Here is a 20943-nt window from a genome sequence, read left to right as displayed (position 1 = left end):
TTAGTTGGCGATTGATATTCTCTTATTTGCCAGGTGAGTGAAGAACAGAAATAGAGGAAGAACAAACCTTTAGCGACTGTTACCTGTTAAGATCAACAGTTTGCAGTTCATTCGTTTTTACTGTAAAACAACGTCTTGTAAAAAATACAGAACTAAACCTAAACATAAATTTAAACATATAAACTGTTGGTCATAATTATTTGCAGTGACGTTATACGGTAGGTAAAATTAAGTATTTTCCGTATTTTAAGAAGTAATCAAATTCAGACACATAAAATATAGATTATTTGGATGAAAAAGAGTCTGCATCTTTTGCTATTTAAATACATGAAGCAATTAACAATTCTTTGCCGTCACAATACAATGCTTTTCTCTAAGGTTTTCAACAGCCTCACCTACAGTAGATGTACTTTTTTCAGGCTATAAAGATTAAAAAGACGGTACTTTTCAAAGTACAGCTAACCTCAAGGTACAACATCCACGAAAAAACAAAAGCATTCAGACACACTGTTCTGTGGAAATTTGCAGGTTTTTTTCTTCCTGTTTTTCCACGTCAGTTTTTAAATACCAACTAGAGATGCAAAGTTGTTTGAAGAAGGCCTTATACCCCCCAGGCGTACACACGGAGAAAATATTATGTACTGTATATACACTCACATATATATATATATCAAATTTATATATATCAAGTAATTATTGAGTTATAATTGAGCGGACATAACAAATTACAGACCTTCACTTAATTCATTGGTTCACCAAATAAGCCTATACTGCCCAGGGGCACGAAGGTGCCCACTTAAATATTTGATTTGACAGCGTTGGCGAAAATAGCCAGGAGGTAAGTTTTAGAAAGGTTCATACATAAATTATAGACTTCCCTCTCCATCAGCTAAAATATAAATTAAATACGTTGCCACGCGAAACTTTTTTTTTCTGCATGGTTTAAAAGTGGTACTGTATGCATTCAACTGCTCCTGTGAACTGATGCTAGAAAACATTAATTCACCTGAAAGTGTTTTTAGCACACGAACATACGACAAGCACTGTGCAGTACGGAAACGACGAAAAGTTTATTTTTCCTCCGTCAACTTTATAACAAACAACTGAGATAAATTCCAACAGTTGCTGACTCCAACAGGCATTCCTCAAAAAAAGCCAAGCAGCTTGTGCTGAAACTAATGACACATTGTATTTCATGAGCAAAAAAAAAGGTGAATGTCGATAAAGCTAAATTATATAAATAACCGGTTATGCAATTTAAAGGAAAAGGTTGGGGGCGCGGGGCATATTACTAAAAACAACCAACTTTGAAAAAATCACGCCTTTGAAACAAGTAGCCCGTTTGCTGTGTCCGGACAACACCCGCTTATCCTCAGCTCAGTGGTGACCAGTGGCTTTGTGCTGAACGGTAACGCCCCCAGCAGTCAGAAACACTCCCCTTGGCCAACTGAAGTTCATCTGGAAAAAACATAGTTCTCACATGCCATGTACAGTTAGTTATCATTTCGCCTGTACAGATGGAGAAGGCGGAGCCCTGTTAGGTCTCAAACTCTCCTGACATACAGTATGTCATAGCTGGGTGACATCCCTTAAAAGTGCTGTTTTGTTTTTTTTTTTTAAAGCTGGACCTTCAGCGAGAAATGAATTGCTTTCATATAGATGACTTTGTAGCTGGGTGGATAGGCGGTGAGTGCGCTTTTGTCGGACTTGTTTGGAAACTTTGCAACAAGTTTCGATTAAACAAACCTTTACGGCGTTGAATTACTTTATTTTGTAAATATTTACACAACATCATTAACAAGGAAAGGGTCGAGATCTAAATTTAAGCAGATATCTAGTTTATACTGTATAAACTGTATATGATTATATACTGTATATGAATTGGAAATAAACATACACTAAATACAACTCGAAAGAATACAAAAATTAAGATTGTATTCCACAATAAACGGGGAACCTTAATTTTCTTGTAACAACATCTAGGATATATAAATTCCTATTATTGTTAGTGTTAATTTGTTCCTAATTATATTGTTATTGATCTTGTAGATTTCTTTATTATATACAGTACTAGATATTTTGGCATATACATATTGCGTAAGCGTGATGTATGTTGTTTACAATGCTGGCTATATACTGTATATTGTATTTATAGTGAATATTTACTGCACAGCAGTGTGCTACTTGTCTGGAAAACTGACTTTGGCAATGCTTCTTTATATTATTATGTCAAATATATTTGCATTTGGAACTTTCGGGGTGCAGGACAGTTTTGAAAATGCACTCAGTCGAACGGTATGCGCTGCATACTAAAAAGGTTGACGCCATCAGGGGCATGAATTAACCTACTTTCTCAGCTTTCCCGAATCTTCTATTAATGAAATATTTTTCCCCGAAACTTCAACATGTAGGCGTACATACAAAATATATGTTGAAATGCAGAACAGTGGTACGTAATTTTGAGACCGCGTTTCTGAGAAAACGTGTAAAACAAAATTCCTGTATAGATTTTTTTGTCTTAATTACATATTTCTTCATCGCTAAATAAGAAGATGGGTGTTAGGAGAATCCGGATCATTTGAGAAGAGTCAAAGGCCTCAGAAACGTATATTTAGCACACGCTCAATTTATTATTTTCCCTGCTTACAAGTGATTGTATTTGCACCATTAAGATGCTGATGTTTTGGAAAATCTCTAAACCTAGGATTCCCAATCCTGATTCTGGAAGCCTACAGCATTCCATGCTGAAAAGAGAAGAAAAGAAACACAACGTTTCTTCAGGTGTCAAGGCTCCACTGCTGAAACTTTGTTTTTCTTCTCTTTTCAGAATTGAATAAACCTTTACTTGTTCCTTTGCAGCGTACAGTACGCATGCTGACACAGCCACCTACAGTACTTGAACTATTTTGTATTATAGATACCTGCATGTGTTTATCCTGAACATAATCACGGATCATCAGAAAATATTTTACTTCACTGGGCTCGTGATCTCGTGATCTCGTACACATTATTGGTGAATACTAAGATTCTGTAGTTTTGCTGCTCTTTGACAGTAACCTGTCACTTGGAGACCTTCAGCACATAGGGTTAAGGTGCTCATGGTTTAATACAGTATGTCTTTGGTATTTAGACATGATTGTTATGCAATGTTTTTGTCTACATGGGAAATTGAACTAAGTATCTTTCTGATTCTGATTTTCTTCTTTATAATTCTAGGAGCTTCCAGTGTTATTGTGGGGCATCCACTTGACACTGTAAAGGTAATACTTTTTGGGTTATTTAAAGTTTCTATTTGCAAATACATTTACAGCGAATCTTCTGAATCAATTAGTTAATTTTAATTAATGAGTTTTGTACTGAATCAAAATAAGATGTACTGTGATTATTTCCAAAATAATAAAAACAACAACTATAAATACCGTAAGTAATCCTTTTGAAGTAAGCTACCCCTTGATTGACCGGTTGATAACCCTTAATTCTGTGCTCTGCATGGGGCTCTCAGTCTCTATGTCCTCCAGCAAGGGGGCTGGCCCGCAGCCAGGTGCGCTAAGCCAAATATTGCAATTAAACACTATGTAAATATTTTTCTGTGCATGAATTCTTGGTTGATGTTTCTCCTCTGGAATTAAACATTAGAAAGGGGCATCCATGATCAGACTCTGATTCTCTGTGGAGTGAAGCCTTGTCCACCCAATTTGTTGGAATTGTAGGGCAGGGTTTTACCAAGTTGTAAAGAAGTGGCAAGTAGTCTGAAATAGAATCCCAAACATTGAAGTGCAATTACTGCATTTACTACTTGTGTTTAATTCACATTTTACTTTGGATTCTGAAGACCTACATGGGTTTGAAAAGGCAGTTCAAATAGACAGACTGTATGACCTTCTACCATCTGGAAAACGGTACCGGAGCATTCGGGCCCGGACTACCAGACTCAGAGACAGTTTTTACCCCCGCACTATCAAACTATTAAACTCCCAGCCTCTCTCACTCTCACCTCACCTCTCTGTTGATGTTTTTGCACACTGCCTGTTGTTGTTTTTGCACACTGCCTGTTGTCTCTGTCTTTCTTTTATCATACAATTGTATTGTTGTTTTTTTGTACTACTTATCGTCTGAGAGCTAGCTAAATAGCATTTCGTTATACAGTACCATATACCAGTATATGAGCATAATGACAATAAACTTGAACTTGAACTTGAACTTGAACTCTTGCTGTCAAACTCTTTTTGCCATCCCAGGGACTTATTCGTCTTTAGAATTAAACTCCTAATTTGGGTTAGAAATTGTAAAACCTGTTGGTTAAATCTACTTGGACATAGCATCTCTTCCTGCTAAACAGCACTCAGTGCTTCTTTTGAACATCAAGGACACTGATGTGATTCATTTTATATGTTTCTCTGACTCTAAATGACTACAGACTGTTTTTTCTTGACTGTTTACACACCTAAAGTCATGGTGTGAGAAAAACAAAACAATTGCAGATCATTTGACTGCAAAGTGTCATAGAGTGACCTGCTTCATGTAATTTTCAGGTTTAATGCATTTTACGGCATTTTTAGTGTCTTTCAGGTGTGAAACATAAGCCCCTGAACATTCTGTGATGTCACTGATGTACAGTAGATTAATAGAAGTAGCTATAAATTCTCAATCTCCTGATCAATGATTGTAGTAATACTGTAGTAATAAGTTTAGTTTAAAAAAAGGATCTTGTTGCTGTTTGCTTGTGCCTTCGTTTTCAAAGAGCCATGGTCAATATGATAGCCAAACTTTCCCTTTCAGGTGAAAGGCAATCATTACATAGACAACAGAGAAAGAGACACTAGATAATTCAAGCCCATTGTTTCTCCTTCCACCTGTCTTAATTGGATGACAAAGTACAGTAGTTAGGTACTGTATATGGAGGTTTATGCAGTCTCCACACTCCACAACACACCAGACTGCAAAGACAGGTGTACTACAGTCAAGTAGAGAATGTGCAGGCACTCAGGAGCATACATACCACACTGTGTGTGAGGTTTAAGATGGTTAAGCAGTGCCGTTCAGGTCCTTATACAGAACTGCGTGAAACTGAGTAAAGAGATTCCACAGACTGGCTCCTGTCTGATTCAGGAGGGTGTGTCACAGGGGAAGCTGGAGGAGGAGAAGTGATTTAAGAGCACAGCAGCTTTTTGACATACAGAGGCCAATAGGGTGCCAGGGCAATGATTCACAAGTGCTGTCCCTGTCCCAGAGAGAGAACCAAAATGGATGGTGGGCTGACTGGGGCCCCCTATCCAAGGTCTGTGCACTGATTCCCAAAGCTGGTGGAACAGGTGGAACAGCTGGATTTAAAATACTTGTGTCCTTAGAGGGGGCATGGAGGGATGTGATGGCGCACCACTATTTCATGATAAGGTGCAAACATCATCCTGAGTGGTAGCAAAAGACAGCACTCCAGTGGTCCTTTCAAGGGGGCACTCTGAGGCACAAGGAGATCTCTGTGAAGGGGAGTGTGGAGAGATGAGATGCTGGAACCACAGCTAAGAGCAGTTCTTCTCAAAAAAGGAGCAGACATGTGAACCAAGTAAGAGAAACTCTCAGTTAATCATCAGCATGAGAAAGGGCTGCAGTGTGTGCACATGTTGATTCAGGAAGGATATGAGTCTTCCAAGATAAAAGCTGCACATTCCTTTGTTCTGGAGCAGGACTCCCCAGGCTTCATAGACTGTGAATCCAGAAAGGCATACATAGTCTGTGACTCTACCTGGCACAGTCCAACATTACCAGGGGACTTAGTTTGCATCTAGTCTAGAGTTTGAAGACATGGTCTCTGAATCATTAAGACTCATGACTGTTTTCCTGCCTTAAAACATGAAGCTCAGAGATCTTAGTTTCCTAAATTAAGGTGTGAATGGTTGTGTGCTTAGGCAACTCTGTGAATTGAACTGATTACAATATGTCCTGAATCTAATTGTAGTCAGGACAACAGTGGTGAAGAAGAAAGTCTCTAAGAAGAAAAGAGTGATGGGGCAGGTGATGTGACAGTGTCTGAATTAACTTTATTAGCATACTGTACATGACTTTGCATTTCCACATTTAGATAACGATTGTATTCTGCATGGAAAGAAACATACTGTATAAACATTATAAATACCAAACTGCAATATTCAATACATATTGAACACCATGACATATTCAGGATTAATAGAATAGTCTGAGTTTGTGTAATTCCAGTTTCGCAGACATTGGACTGTTCTGATTGTTCTGATGCTACGTTATGGTTATTTTCTCTTCTTCTATACATTTCCCTGAGTTTATCATTCTGTCTTGCAGACACGTTTACAAGCTGGAAAAGGGTACAAAAACACTTTACACTGCATTCTTGAAGTCTACCAGAAAGAAAATGTAAGTGTCTGACCTTTTTTTTATTTTGTGTATCATTTCAGAGCCTGATTGCTTTTTAATGTATTTTCTGTGATGTTAAGGTTTAAAAGACAGGAATAATTATTGTGTTTACATCTCTGTCACAAAAGAAAGATGATAAATATAATTTCAAAACACAAAAATGTTGCCATCTGATATAGTTTTGTATTATAGTCCTTTATCTTTTTAAGGTTTCTTCTGAAGAGAAGCTAAACCTCTGAGTTAGACCATTCTTTTAAAACCAGGCACTTGCGGGGAGCTCTACAGACACAAACCACAATAACATTATAACTATGTAGCGCAATTAAATAATTGCTACATATTAAAAGCATATATTTGTTTGAATATAAATGATATGATACAATTCTGCCAGACTTGCCATTAAGGCAACAGTCCTCCATCATCGTGTCAAATACTGTATGTAGATCATAAATTAGTGAACACTTTGTATTCAGGATTTGGCAAAGAAGACAAGTTAAAAAATTGAAAGAAGGCAGTGGGGTTAGATAAATTTAGGTCCATGAATGTTAGCCTACTACTGAAATAAATGTATTAGATATTGGCAAGGGTACTAGAATGTATGTTCGATAAAGAAGCCACCTGTATTTTCTTATTTTATTTCTTGCTTACAGCTAATTCAGTTATATTTGATGTTTTCAGTGATAATAACAGTGATGTCTGTTTAAAATTGGCATAGCTAGATAATGCAAAAAAAGAACAACAGCTCATCTTTAATATTGCAAGGTCCTCTCAAAAACACTCTTATAAGAGGGAGACTGAAATAATTTTAAAAAATAGTTCCACAAAGATGTTTCTCTATATACAGTATTTGAAATAATTACTGTATAGTGTCTCACTAGCTCAGACTTTTTTAAAATATTTGACTGCGCATATAAATTATGCTTCATCTGTTAAGTGATTTCTTTTTTCAGAAGCTGGAATAAATGAGTGCTTTATTTTGTTCTGTGACATAAATCACTCAAGCTGTGCTTGTCTCTAAGCTGCGTACTGTGGTTATTTCCAGCGTGGGTTGGTATTCAGAACATGCTGTTAAAATTCCAGCTGTATAAAGCACACATTTGTAGTTATCACCAGTACCTGAGAGTGATGGAAAATAACTGGGCCTTAAATGGCTTTAGAAAATGAGAAAAAAAGAATTTCACCTTCTCTTGCCATTTCTGAGGCTCCCTGCTAGTAGTGTTTTTTGCTAACCCATAACGTACTTTCCCTACTTTTTGTTCTTGCCAGGTTTCTGGGTTCTTCAAAGGCCTGTCTTTTCCTTTGGCCAGCATAACTCTCTACAACTCGGTGGTATTTGGCACCTTCAGCAACACTCAGCGGCTTATTAGCCAGTTTCGCCATGGCGACAGGAGGCATCCTTCCGATATGTTGGACCTGGCACTCTCCAGCACGATCACTGGCTTCATTTCTGTAGGGATTGGTGCCCCTGTGGATCTGGTGAAAATACGGCTGCAGATGCAGACCCAGCCTGTTGTTACAGGTAGACTAAGCATTTTAGCTCATTTTAAATAACAATAATTCAAACTCGAGAGGCACCTGTCAAACCAGGGATCCTGATGCTCTTCAAAGAAATGCTGAAAACTAAAACACAAATTCAGTGCTCAAAAATCCTCTAATGTTTTCTTAAAGAAAGTGAAGTGTACTGGGAAGAATTTCCACAACAGAAAAACAGTGCTCATGTTGGCTGCTACCCATGCTGTCAATGACATTCTCATCTAATTGCCATGAAGCAAAATTGAAACCCTGCCGTGTGCCATGAAATCTGTTTTTCCAGAATCTTAAGATGGATCTTAAAAAGCTGCATACTGTATGGATTTAGTGCTGCAATGGAAAAGCTTAACTTTAAACTCAATAGTGAACTGCGGTACAGTATATTTAAAATCTATGAGACTTAAGTGGAGCCTGTCTAGACAACACCCACCTGTAGCTGTTATATATGATTTTTGTTTTCCTTGCTAATTTCTGCGTACGTAATTATTTATCACAAAAACGTCATGTGCCAGACCATGTTTCCTATAGTTAATGTTGCAACAGTGTAAAATGTGAGGAATGTAAAGCACTTGGAAAGCACTTGGAAAATGACAAAAAGATACCAATATCTTTTCTCAAAGTCTGAAGCAGGTGTATTACAAAATGCAGGGTTGTGGTATTTAGAAAAGATGGCACTGTTTGAATGAAAAATGTGTTTCCCTTTAAAGAGGCTTTGAATCTTGCGGGTGAGTGCTGGCGCACAGTTGGGGTCCAAGAGAGAGTAGTGTACAGGGGGCCTCTTCACTGCATCAGCAACATTCTCCAAAATGAAGGGGTCCTTGGGCTGTATCGTGGAGCTTGGGCCATGGTGCTCAGAGACGTTCCAGGGTATACTCTCTACTTCATTCCTTATGCCCTGCTCTGTGGCTGGATGACACCAGAGGGACATGCTTCGCCTCACCCTTGTTGCATTTGGCTTGCAGGTGGAATAGCTGGTAAGAAACTGTAGGAACATCCCAATTGTTGCAGAATAGGGAATACTGGGGTGCATGAATGTTTTACCCTTTTGCCTCTTCATACCCTTTTGTATTAGGAAACCTAATTTCTGAATGTGAAAAAATCTAATTCATTGAAGAAAAAATGTGCACCATACTGCAGAATCAGGTAAAGTACAGTACATGGTTCTCCCTTTACCAGAAACTGAAGTCTTTGCATATTGTAAGAATATCTGTTGGATTAGATCTCCCAAAGACTATGGGCTAAATGAGTAGGTTTTAACTGTAAATGTCATTGTAATTGTTTCTACATTGATTTAATATTTTCACACTAGAAGTGTAAATTAAGTACAGGTTGTTCTTTAATTGCATTTTGCTCACCTCTTTGAAGTACCTGCCTCTTTTTAAAGGATGTACAGTATGCACTTTGATTTGAAAAGCTAGCATAATAAGCATGTAACACAAATGTGCTCAGATCTTAAAACAGCTACATTACAACTAAACTTTCAAACTTTTAAATTTCAGCACTTGAATTATATTGGTATTCAACATACAGTATGTCAGTGGAGTTATGCAAAGTAGTGCAAGCCAGTCATGTTCTGAAATAGTTAATAAGGTAACAAAGATGAACAACATCCTATAAGAGAGGACAAGAGAGAAAATCCTATTAATTTTTAAATAATTAGATATTTTAATGAATAACATAAAATAAAGGATCTATAGTCATAAGTATATAAGAATATAATACATTTGCATGATACTTCTCAGTCTCAACAAAGGGTTGGTCATCTTATTCCCAGCTTCTGCTGGGAATCTTTATACCTGCTTGTATCTTCAGTAAGAATTTCTTTCTACTTGTCATGGACAGACTTAAAATGGATCATGGATGTTGAAATGACCAGTAATATACTGTATCATTTAGACATACATACAATTATGTAATCTTTCACTGTAAGATGAGTTATGTAAACTAGAGGTCTAAAACACTTCATCACCATTGATTCTTTATCAGTTCATCATTGACAATTTGTCAATCACCACCAACGATCACCAGCAATTTGTCAACTGCAAACAATGATATACTTGCTCTCATTTTAGCTTTTTTTAAGATGCTGGGGACAAAAACTATGCATAGTTCTCTAAAATAATGGCTGATACTTCTTGATTTGCTAATACCTGCAGACTATCACCCTGCAATTTACTGTACAACTGGTAACCCATGAAAACTAAGCAGGTGTGAGCCTGGCCAGTACCTGGATGGGAGACCTCCTGGGAAAGCTGAGGCTGGTAATGGGACCAGGAAGGAGTGCTACACTGCAGTCTGTGTGGATCCTAATGCCCCAGTATAGTGAAGGGCACACTATACTGTTAAAAAGGCGTTGTCCTTTGGTTGAGACATAAAACCAAAGTCCTGACTCTTTGTGATCATTAAAAATCCCAGGGTGTTTCCTGAAAAGATTAAGGGTGTTAACCCCAGTGTTTTATTATTTCAATGTACTGTAAGTGCAGAACTGCTAGATTTGTGAAAAGTCAATCAAATTAAAGTTCAATTGCAACATGTATACCGATTTATAACCAGAACTGTTTTCTGTAGGTTCGATCTCCTGGGTCACTGCAACACCAGCAGATGTAGTGAAGAGCCGACTCCAAGCTGATGCTCTTCACCAAAGGCAATACAAAGGGATTTCCCACTGTATCTTGCAGAGTTACAAGACAGATGGGTTACAAGTAAGCATACTATATAGAGAGAAAGAATTGTCCATAGCCAAGCCTCTTGATGCAGAATAGAGCCTATCCTGTAGATCTCAACTGTGTGATTAAAGTTAGAAAAACTGAGTGCATGTTACACAGATTGAACCCGACTTGTTCCGGAGAGACAGTATTTCTAATAAGACAAAAGGAATAAAGAAAAGTCTTACAGCATCTGTGCATTGTATTAATTTGTCTCCAAATAAACACTTTTATGTTTTATCTTCTTACAGCTAAAACAAAATCCCATGACTTTCCAAAGTATTGTTGTTCCACCTCTTCATACAGTTTTGTATGCATAAATATAAAAGAAACACATACTGTACCCTGCACTCAGTTTATGGTCAACTATGGGAATCAGTATATCATTTTCTTGGGGTAAATTGTGTCACTGGTATAATTGAAAAGCTCCTGATGATGAATTTTCTTGTTTCTTAGGTATTCTTTCGAGGCACTACAGTAAATGTTATTCGGGGATTCCCAATGAGTGCCACCATGTTCCTTAGCTATGAGCTTGCTCTGAAATTCTTCAGAGGCTTGTAGCTGGCTTTATTCTTCTGTGGTCCACAATTATTTCAGCTTCATTACTGACTGACGTTGAGGACCTGCCTGGAAGAATTGATCCTCTTCATGTTCAGGTTTGGCAAATTGGTAGAAGAAGCATCAACAGGAGTCTGATTAATATGAAAACGCTGCCCAAAAGTGATTGTCTTCAAGTGTGCAGTATTTTCTTATATTAAGAATTTAGTTGCTTGAGACAAAGAATTCAATGAGAGAAAAAAGCTGAAACACATTGAGCTTTTTTCTTCTCCTTATGTAATATGTAAATGTAGCATGAAACCATTTCTTTATTGATGTGCACTTTATGTTCTGTTAAAACTGCAGTTACAGTATATAAGCAGAAAACAACTTCTCTGAACAAAAATCACTTAATCACTTAACTACAATGGGTTGTAACAAAATGCTTTGACAATGATTGAAAATATATCAAAATCATATACTGAAATTTAGTTGTAAGAAATAACAGTATTAACTATAAGAATGTTCTTTTAACAAAATAAATTAATTTAAGAATATGAAATGCACCATTTTGTTTAGAAAAAAACATTTAATCATTTAAATCTAGAGCTAATATGACTGAATTAATTTATGAATAATAAAATACATCTGGTGTGTGACTGGACCATAAAAAATGTTCTCCTCATTTCTTATTCAGATGTTGTCATGGCATGAGTTCAACAAGCTGATATGCATTTTGTTACTGAAAATGTAGATTACTGAAATTTATTTTTTTACCAGCAGGGGGAGCATATGTCATTCAAATAGCTGGAAACTGCGCATTTTGTAAATCATTTAACTATCAACTTTTATGGGAATACAAACAATTAATACAAATTCAGCCAACCAGTACAGCCATTGATCAAAATAATAGGCAAAACTGTCCTAACATTTACAAATATTCTTATATAATTGTGTATGTATGGATACCATACAAATACATTGTCACTGCATTTTATAGTTATCCATTCACTCATTTTCTAACATCTTCTTTCAATTCAGGATCATTGGGTACTATAGTTGAAATATTAGGTTTTAGATTATATTGAAAATATTTTTTTTCTACATTATGCTTTATAGAAAACAATTCATATAAGTCTTAAGCTTGGTAATCATGTATTGTAATGTATTTGGAGCAAAATAAAGAACTGCAAATATGTCTAGTTGCCAAAAATCAGTTTCATTTTAGTACAGCTATTGTAGCCATAATATTTCAGAAAAGGTATGTTCATACTGTACAACATTTAACTTCACAGACTATAGTAATAGCTTATATTTATATCCTACTATCTGCTGACATATACCAAAACTTTACATTTAATTATTTTTAATACTTAGTGTAATACTAGAGATAATACTTAATTTAACCAAATTTGTTTATTTGTTTATTTTTATAGTTTAAATATAAGACTATGCAGGTTACAATCTTATATTATTATTCTATATTATTATATTATTGTGTCAATTTCGTTAATAAAAGCATTAGAAGAGAATTGTATTGGTTTATAAATCAATTGATCATCATGGCCTGCAGGGGGCAGGCATAAGCTGTTTCAATTCTGCTGCAAGTCAAGAAAAATACATCGGCCAGAGTAAGAGTTGCAGTGTTGATGTGTGAGACTGCAAATACAGTAAATAAATTATTGGTAGGAGACTTCAAAGCTGTTAGAAGGATACTGAAATGTCAAAAGCATTAACAGTTGTGATTACCTTCACATTTCCATAGTGACAATTAAATGTCACAAGCAGAAACAAGAATTTTGAAATGTCATTAAAATTATCATTTTGATCATATTGTTTATGAACAAAAAATGATATTTGGCCCATATAGCTTATTATGATATGAGCAGCTAATTGATCCAAGAATCTATTAGAGAAAAAAAACTACGATATTAGCTTTGACAATATGGCTTTCTGCCTTGGTCCAGACTGTCTTAACACTTTGTAAAAAAAGCTTTCTTTTCTCAGTTTGAAATGCTCCTCTTTGTAGTTTCCACTTTTGTCCTTTGGTTTGTGTTTCTCTAAGGATTTTATAAAAGTCTATTGGGTTGACTATCTTTGAAGATTTTAAATACTTAAATCAGGTCCCCTCATAATCTTCTCTGGCCTAAAAAAGATTTATTTATTTTAGTCTGCCAGTGTTGGACCTGTCTTTGAGTCTTGAAATGTATTTGTTTACTCTTCTCCAAACTGAATCCACCTTACGAATTCATTAGCTAAGCAATTTTTGAAATGCAATTTTTTTAAGCTCTCAAAAAGTTTAACTATTAGGTAAATTGGGGAATACTGGATTTTTGTAAAAGTTAAAGATGTGAGGAAAATATAAAGAGGAATAAAACTGCTAGCTTGGTTAATTTGTTAATGTTTCAATATTTCAATGAATTGAATATGCAAACATAAAAATGTGCATAAAATGCATAACAACCCCATTAGGACCTTGCTACCTCTTTAAGCAAATTCAATTTTAAACAGAATTCTTGCTTATGTTTCTGTTTATGGTTTCATTTGTTCCTGTTAGTAAAAGCTGTTGGACCCTACATTAGTAGTTTACTTAAAAAATGGTTTCTTCTATGAAAACACTACAAATACAGTAACTGAGAAAAAAAGTCACTAGAATATTTAATTAAAACCACAAAAGAAACAATAATTAAATTAATCAAAGCATTGCATGGTTCTTTGAAAGAAGGGGTAACCAATGCATTTTAAATAAGATGCATAACTTTAAAGAAATCCAGGGTCACAACCTCTCAAGGATCTTGTCTTAAAAGTTAAAAGCTTAAAGTAAATACCATGGATAGACACATTTTGCACATACATGACTGCAGGATATTTTTGTGATCCACTTCTGTGTAATATAACATGACAGCGTCTAAGTAAAAACTGTCACACTACATTAGGCAGAAAGTCATCTATAGAATTTGCCTTAAGGAAATCTTTTAGGTGGCTGGATGGAGGTGGTAGCTTGCAAGAGCAGAGGAATGTGTGTTGCTTCTTGCAGATTTCAGACACCTTTCTTCCTGATAGTTTTGGCAATGACTCACATGTGGTTCTCTACAAATACCCTCACCACCCTCCACACACACATCTCCCCACACTCCCAGCAAGAAAATACTTCCCTACAAGACCACAATCCACCCAGCCACTTACTTACAACAAGTGTATGTGACTCATCGCAAAGCCTGTTACATGAACTGATTTAAGACCAGGAGAAGGGTGCCAATTCGACCCATCTACAGTAGCTTGTTTGGTTTTAACACAACAGATTTAACTACGTAATTCAAACTATAGGCTGCAGGATTAACATTATTCATGAAGGATTTGTGTATCATACCCTTTTATTGTATAGAATGAATTCTTTCCAACCTAGAGCAGAGTCTTCCATGAGACTACAAGCTTCAAAGTGTAACATTAGCACAGTAAAAGCAATGTATACTTTGAAAAAAATGAACTACAAATAATGAAAAATTAACAGCATGGCAATTGGGAAAATCCTGACTCCATCAGTGGCAGACTGATGCTGGGGTTCACGCCACCTGTGCTGAAGTGGTCTGTGCATCACTCAGATTGAGTAAGGAAATGCTAACAGAGCGATTACATTTTTTGCTTCACAGGAGGAACTGCTGAAGGTGGTGGGTAGGCTGCTTGCACAACTGAGCTCCTTGAGCTGAGGTTTGTGAGGTTTACCTGTTGGCACCAAAATGTGCACAGATTCCTGTTCCTGTTAGGTGGTGAAAAAAGGCTACTGACTTTGTGAGAGAGGGTCTTGGAGGAACCCCTGACTTTCATGGGTCAGTGCAGTTTTGTTGATCAGTTCCTCTCTCTACTGCACCGGTGAGAAAATGTGAAAAACATAACCCAGATCCGAAATCTTATCTGTACATTTTATCTTCAAACAGATTCATATTATTTAAAGCCTGCAGATCTGCCTTCCCGTGTACAGGAAGGCAAACACAGCTGTTCCTAGCTTTTAAGTATTAAAAACAACCCTTCGTTCTTTGCGACAGTGGCTCCGATGAGAAATAATTAGGCACCTGATTGAGATACCCCTGAAGAGAAGGTGATTGTTGTATAGAGTTCCAAAAGTCTTCATCCAGTCTCTCATGCTGAGCTATTAAGAGCTAGAAGTGTTCTTTCAATGAATAAATTTAATGGGGCTTGGCAAAAAATCCATTTCAAACTTACTTTTGTGTTACTGTATAAATTTGTGATTTCAGATGATATCTTCTGGCTTTAAGCAAATATGTTCAAGACCTGAACTTAACAAACTGAAGCTTAAAATGACTTCTTTAGAATGTTGGTTTTTTGAATTTCTCTTGCTAATTTTAGTTGCAGCTGCTAAGAAAGGTTAAACATTCTCAGTGAGATGTACTAAATTGTTATGCTAATGAGTTTGTAGCATTGGGGGAGATATTAAAACAAGCACAGTAATATTTGTGAAGTTAATTTGCTACAATTAATTTGATGAATTCTTAGTTTCCAATCCCTTGATAAATAATTCATTCTGGCCATTGAACTGAGGTCTCAAAAATTGGTTGGAGCTTGTGCATAAAAAGAACATAAAAAGGCCACAAACGAGAAAAGGCCAATTGGCTCATTTAGCCAGTTTAGATGTGGTTTCTGAAATGCTGATATGAAATTATTATTATTGTGACATGTCACATTATATTCCAGTACGTCACAACATGTCTTGATATGTCACACATGTGTCACTCCATGTCACAATGTATCACAACAATTCATGGCATATCACAATGTGTTTCAATGAATTGCAACATTTCACGACTTATCACGTGTCACGACATATGCCACGCTGCGCCTCAGCGATGTTACAGGTTGCAGTACCTGGCAGCCACACCTCCGCTCTGCCCTGATCGTCATGGAGACAGGATATGCTGTGCACCTATTGTTACAGTTCCATCGTCTCACCGACAGAGGGCATCTCGAGCACCGGTTGCTAGCCCAGCTATGCAGTACAAGTGCAGACCGCACAGATGGCTCTAGTCAATTATGAATTGACTAGTATACCTAGGGCTCCACACCTCCTGTCCTCTGCCCTTTATAAAGTGTGCTTTCAGTCCTTTCAGTGCTCAGTATTGTTTCTTGTTCTTCTTCTCACGTTTTATCTCCTGGTTTTTACTTGTTTTCTGTCTCCTGTTTCAGGTGTTTTATTTCTCCTAGGATTGCCTAACAAGTTTTTGATTTAGTTCTGTTTCTAGAGTTGCACAGGGTCCACTCCTTTGTTTTTCTAAGTTGTCTAGGCAGCCTTAACACCTGTCAGTAGTGAGAGCTCATGGTAGGAGGTGTTCTAGTGTATTTAAACTCTCCCATCTCTCTTTGGCGATCTGGCATTGATGTGTGCAACACCACCCCTGAGTCACCTTCCAGCCTCCTAGCAGAGCCATTCCTGTCCCTGATTTCCAGGCCTCTTGGGCTCTTCCTGGGAGCTCTGCCCGCAGCATTGCTGTCCAGAAACTGCAGGTTGCTGAGTGTGGAAGACAGGCCAGGACCCCACTCTCGACCTGGACTCAGCACATGACCCCCACAGCCCAGTCTTTGATAAGCCTTAGAAGTCCGCCCTGATAGTATGCAGTGGTTTGGGCTCCTGGCAGGAGACCCCTCGAAGAGTGTACCGAAGTCATAGAATGAGAAAAGAAAGGGGTTTTTAGTAATAATAATAGGCTTTATTTATAAGACCTTTTAAGAAATGCTCAAAACGCAACAGCAAAGTCCCCAGGTTTGTGCAGATTATGCTGGGTACCTAAGAACATAACCATAACTTTAGGCTTGTCACAGGTTAGTTTAAGAACGTCCTGTCACATAAATCTTAATATCACATGGAGATAATTAAAGTGCTGAATCAGCAGCAGTATGATGTGGTCTGCATGTACTGTAAATTGGAGTGCTTTCAGCATAGCAGTAAAACCCAAGTCCATGATCTGACCAATAGGCACCATACTGTATAAATATTTCAGAGTTTGAGGTTTTCAAGGTTTCAGCACAGAATCTGGTCAAACACCCTGAGAAAGTTAAATGTTAGGAGAGATTAAAACAGCTAAAATTACAAATTGGCTCTTGTTATCACAACAGGAGTTAGACCTGTCGAGGGAAGTACCAGTAATCCCTAGATTTTCTGTGTATTCCAGTAGAATGCGGTGACTGACAGTATCAAAATCTTCACTTTAGTCCAGAAGGAAGAGAATATTAATGCAGAGACATACAGTAAGTCATCAGAAAATCATTAACAACTCTGTACTGTATGTCTAAACCCCCAAAAGAAAGGATCGATGATCTCATTAAATGCAAGAAACTGTAAGTAAACTGCCACTGCCCATTCCAAAGTTTTTGCAAGAAAATACAGAAAGGGAATAGGATGGTAGCTGTTAAATGCTTTAGAGAAAGGGTTTTATAACAGGTGTTATAGCAGAAGAGTGAGAGTACAGGTACAAATACAGATTTCAGGAACTCATTGATGAGATTATTATTAAACGTACAAAGAGCAAGATTTGAGCAATGGCTTAGAAATAGCATCCACAACACATGTAGAAGGTCTTATTTTAGCTAACAATTCATATGTCAGCTGTATGCAGCATCAAAAGCAGCAAAGAGAGAAAAACTCTAACCTGTGAAAGCAGCAGTGGGCGTAGTTGTCATGACTGCAGGAGGTGAGGTCACCAGCTAGTTGTTAATATTATATGTTCCATTTTGCAAGAATTGCATAAATGAGTTACACTCTCCAGCAGAGTGAGGAAAAGTTCTGAACCAGTAAGCATTTTATTGATGGTGTAAAAGAGGGGTGTAGAATTACTGCAACCCTCTCAATAAAACAGGTAAAGAAGGAGTCTGTCCTCTTTAAGGGAGGACTGCTGATGTTGTGTTCATAAGCCCCCATAAAATTAAAAACACAGAGGAGAAGGGGCAGCCAAGGTGTTTCGACATCATCTCATAACCAGAAGTTATCCTGCACTACTTCTTGGAATTGCAATACATGAAGACCAAATTCAGATATTAGGAAATCCTGAGCCTCCCAGAGAGGCTGTTTTGTATCTGTTGTCAAAGTCAATATGGTTGGTTTAGTGTTAAACTGTTAAACGTAAGTTTCAGAGTGTTACTGCTCTTGTCACTTGGTTGGTGTAGATTATATTCTCCTACGTTTCTGGAATTCATGGCAGTATGCATTACATGTATGACTGGTGTACTTACTGTATCCTGTCTCATGAATAGAATGTGCTGTAGGCTGTTTGATAGGCCTGTTAATTATTTAAAACACAAATAAACATTACCTGCCCATAAACAAATCTCTTAAGGAAAATCTCAATATATAATTTAAAAAACTCTGTTTATTTTTCTGTACATGAAGTGAGACTGTGGATTCTTTCTAATATATCTAATGTATATTGTATTATACAGTAAGTATGTACTGTATGTTATATACAGTATACTGTAGGGTGTATAAAACTGTATTTCTGGGTTCCAGATTTAGAGTGCAATTTATATTTCAGATTTGTTTTTTAATAAAGATCTAAACAGTCATCCTTGGACATTACAAGAGACTATTTGTGATTCCGTCATTTTATTGTATTGTGTTTTATTAAACAAATGCTACAATTTCCTTTCTACTCTACATTTTCCACAACATCTTTCTGCTTCCTTATCCCCTGACAGGTTTTTAACAACAGAGTGCAGGTCACGTTGCTTTCCTTGTCATTGATACCTGTACTCTGATTGCAGTGTAGGACTCTACATCAATGTTGCCATTATCTTGCTTTCAAAGCTTGCTCTCTTTAGTTCTTCAGTACACTTCTACCTTTTCTTTAGTCTGTGTAAGACCCTGTCAGGCACTCAAACAAAAAAAACCCTATCCAGCACTGTTACTATCTACTGTATGTCTGGAAATTTCAAAGGCATTTGTTGTTTTTTTTTCATCAGACTTAGACAATCCTTAATCGTTTGTTGGTTAGCATAATTTGTTTTGATCTACAGTACCATTTACAAAATCGTCAGTGAAGGGCACCACAAGTACAAAAATACAGATATTGTCATTTTTATAAAAATCTATCATAATTCTGGCAAACAACCATTTACTATAATTTCTTGTGATCTTAAATATGAAGTGGTAGCAAAATGTCGAGCACTGTAGTAGAACATTTGAGTATTTTTACATACTTTGGACACAGCAAGATGTGATGGTTTCCGCCTGAAACATAAATCTTCCATCACACAGAAATAGAACACATTTGATATACTGCATAATGAAGATTTGTTTTGTTTTGTTTTTTTTAAAAGAGAAGACACTGATGCAAGGAAGGCTTTGCTAATTAGAATCTTCAAAATCCAAGGCGTTACCAAACACATTTGCCGCCTTTTATTCCTGCCAAATCTAAAGAGGCGCTGTCCACTGAAGCAGAAAACCAGGTTTAGCAGCACACATCTGTGTATACAGGCAGCTACAAATGGCAAGAGTTTCACGCGGAGACCCAATTCCATTCTCTCCGCACCAGTGCTCTCATTGTTTTTGACCAGCCAGTGGTGGCTATCAAAAGTGTTGCCTCCTCACTGGGTTACTTGATCATTTCCCACCTCCTTTCAGCGATAAAGAGAACCAGACTGAAACACAATGCAACATTTTTCAAACAAAGCCTTTTTTTGCCTGTTTTCTGTTCTTTACTCCACTTTTTCTAAAGTATCCGGACAAACTCCATTCCTGGTCAAACTGTGCCAGATGGTCACTTCACCACATGCCGCAGTTTTCACTAAACAGGGCCTGAATGTATCTCCAGGTATCACTGCTCTACACATACACGGTGCACATTGAGATGATAGCTGATTTTCTTCCTCATGCAGTCACCCCACAAACACAACTGGTTTTAATTGAATTAAATTCATGTTAACGTTTAGGTCGGCCTCTGTTTTTAACAATTATTTTTTAAAGAATTTAAAAAGCCTTCAACTGCATAAGCTGAGAAGACAGCTCTGAGTATGATTATTAGAGTTTATAAAACCAAAAATGAACTATTTATGCAATGATGCAAACTTCTATTTAAAACAAACCACAGAGGTAAACAATTCTGTCGTACAGTAGTTCAGAATTTAGAAAATTCTCTAGTGATTTACATCTGGAAAGAATTATTTAGAAAAATTCAACGTCATTATAAAATTATAACACCATCATACCTCCTTGCATAAACACCATGCAATATATAATAATATGCATAATCCTTTGCTAACATTTGTGCAAATGATATTGCAGGCATGCAATTATTCGTAATGGCTCATAACAAGACACTTTCAGCTATAAGCTAAGAGAAGAACTTCATAAGGTCATACGCTTTAGCATATGAGAGTTGACAAGGACTTTCTGCAGATGCTGCTTTGTAATAGTGGTTCTGGAATATTTATGTGAATTTTTATTTTGCTATATGGTTTTCAGGCATGCTGTTTTATAGTGTAGTGTAGCACTTACAGTATGAAGGAGTTATGATGTTTTGTTTGTAGCCTCATTCAAGTAAAGGGTTACCGTAAACATTGCAGAAACAGTAAAGGACATTCCAACAGATTTAGATAAAATGTATGACTGTGTTAAAACCTGCCAGATGTCAATTGATGTAGACATGTCCAGTATAGAGTGTTTAATGCAGGTAGCAAAAACATAAGTTATAAAGCACTAGTGAGACCTCATTGCTGCTCTGTCGTCAATCAACGGAGAGAGGAGTGACCAGAAAAATTCCCAGGCTTCCGGGAATGACCAGCA

General features: G+C 36.9%; 1 protein-coding gene across 1 annotated transcript; it reads left to right on the top strand.

Annotated features, from left to right (window-relative positions):
- The first annotated feature begins 1484 nt into the window (after positions 1–1484).
- Positions 1485–12354, top strand: slc25a48 (solute carrier family 25 member 48). The gene is made up of 7 exons (XM_088604564.1): positions 1485–1686; positions 3217–3260; positions 6313–6384; positions 7651–7903; positions 8622–8888; positions 10483–10616; positions 11076–12354. The coding sequence occupies exons 1-7, from the start codon at positions 1641–1643 to the stop codon at positions 11178–11180; spliced, it is 921 nt and encodes a 306-aa protein (XP_088460690.1). The 5' UTR covers positions 1485–1640; the 3' UTR covers positions 11181–12354.
- The last annotated feature ends 8589 nt before the right edge of the window (positions 12355–20943 follow it).

This window comes from Lepisosteus platostomus, chromosome 13, assembly GCF_059453375.1.
Source record: "Lepisosteus platostomus isolate fLepPlt1 chromosome 13, fLepPlt1.hap1, whole genome shotgun sequence".
Classification (NCBI taxonomy): Eukaryota; Metazoa; Chordata; class Actinopteri; order Semionotiformes; family Lepisosteidae; genus Lepisosteus; species Lepisosteus platostomus.
The sequence above is the reverse complement of the archived record's forward strand: the minus strand, read 5'-3'. Positions and strand labels throughout refer to the sequence as shown.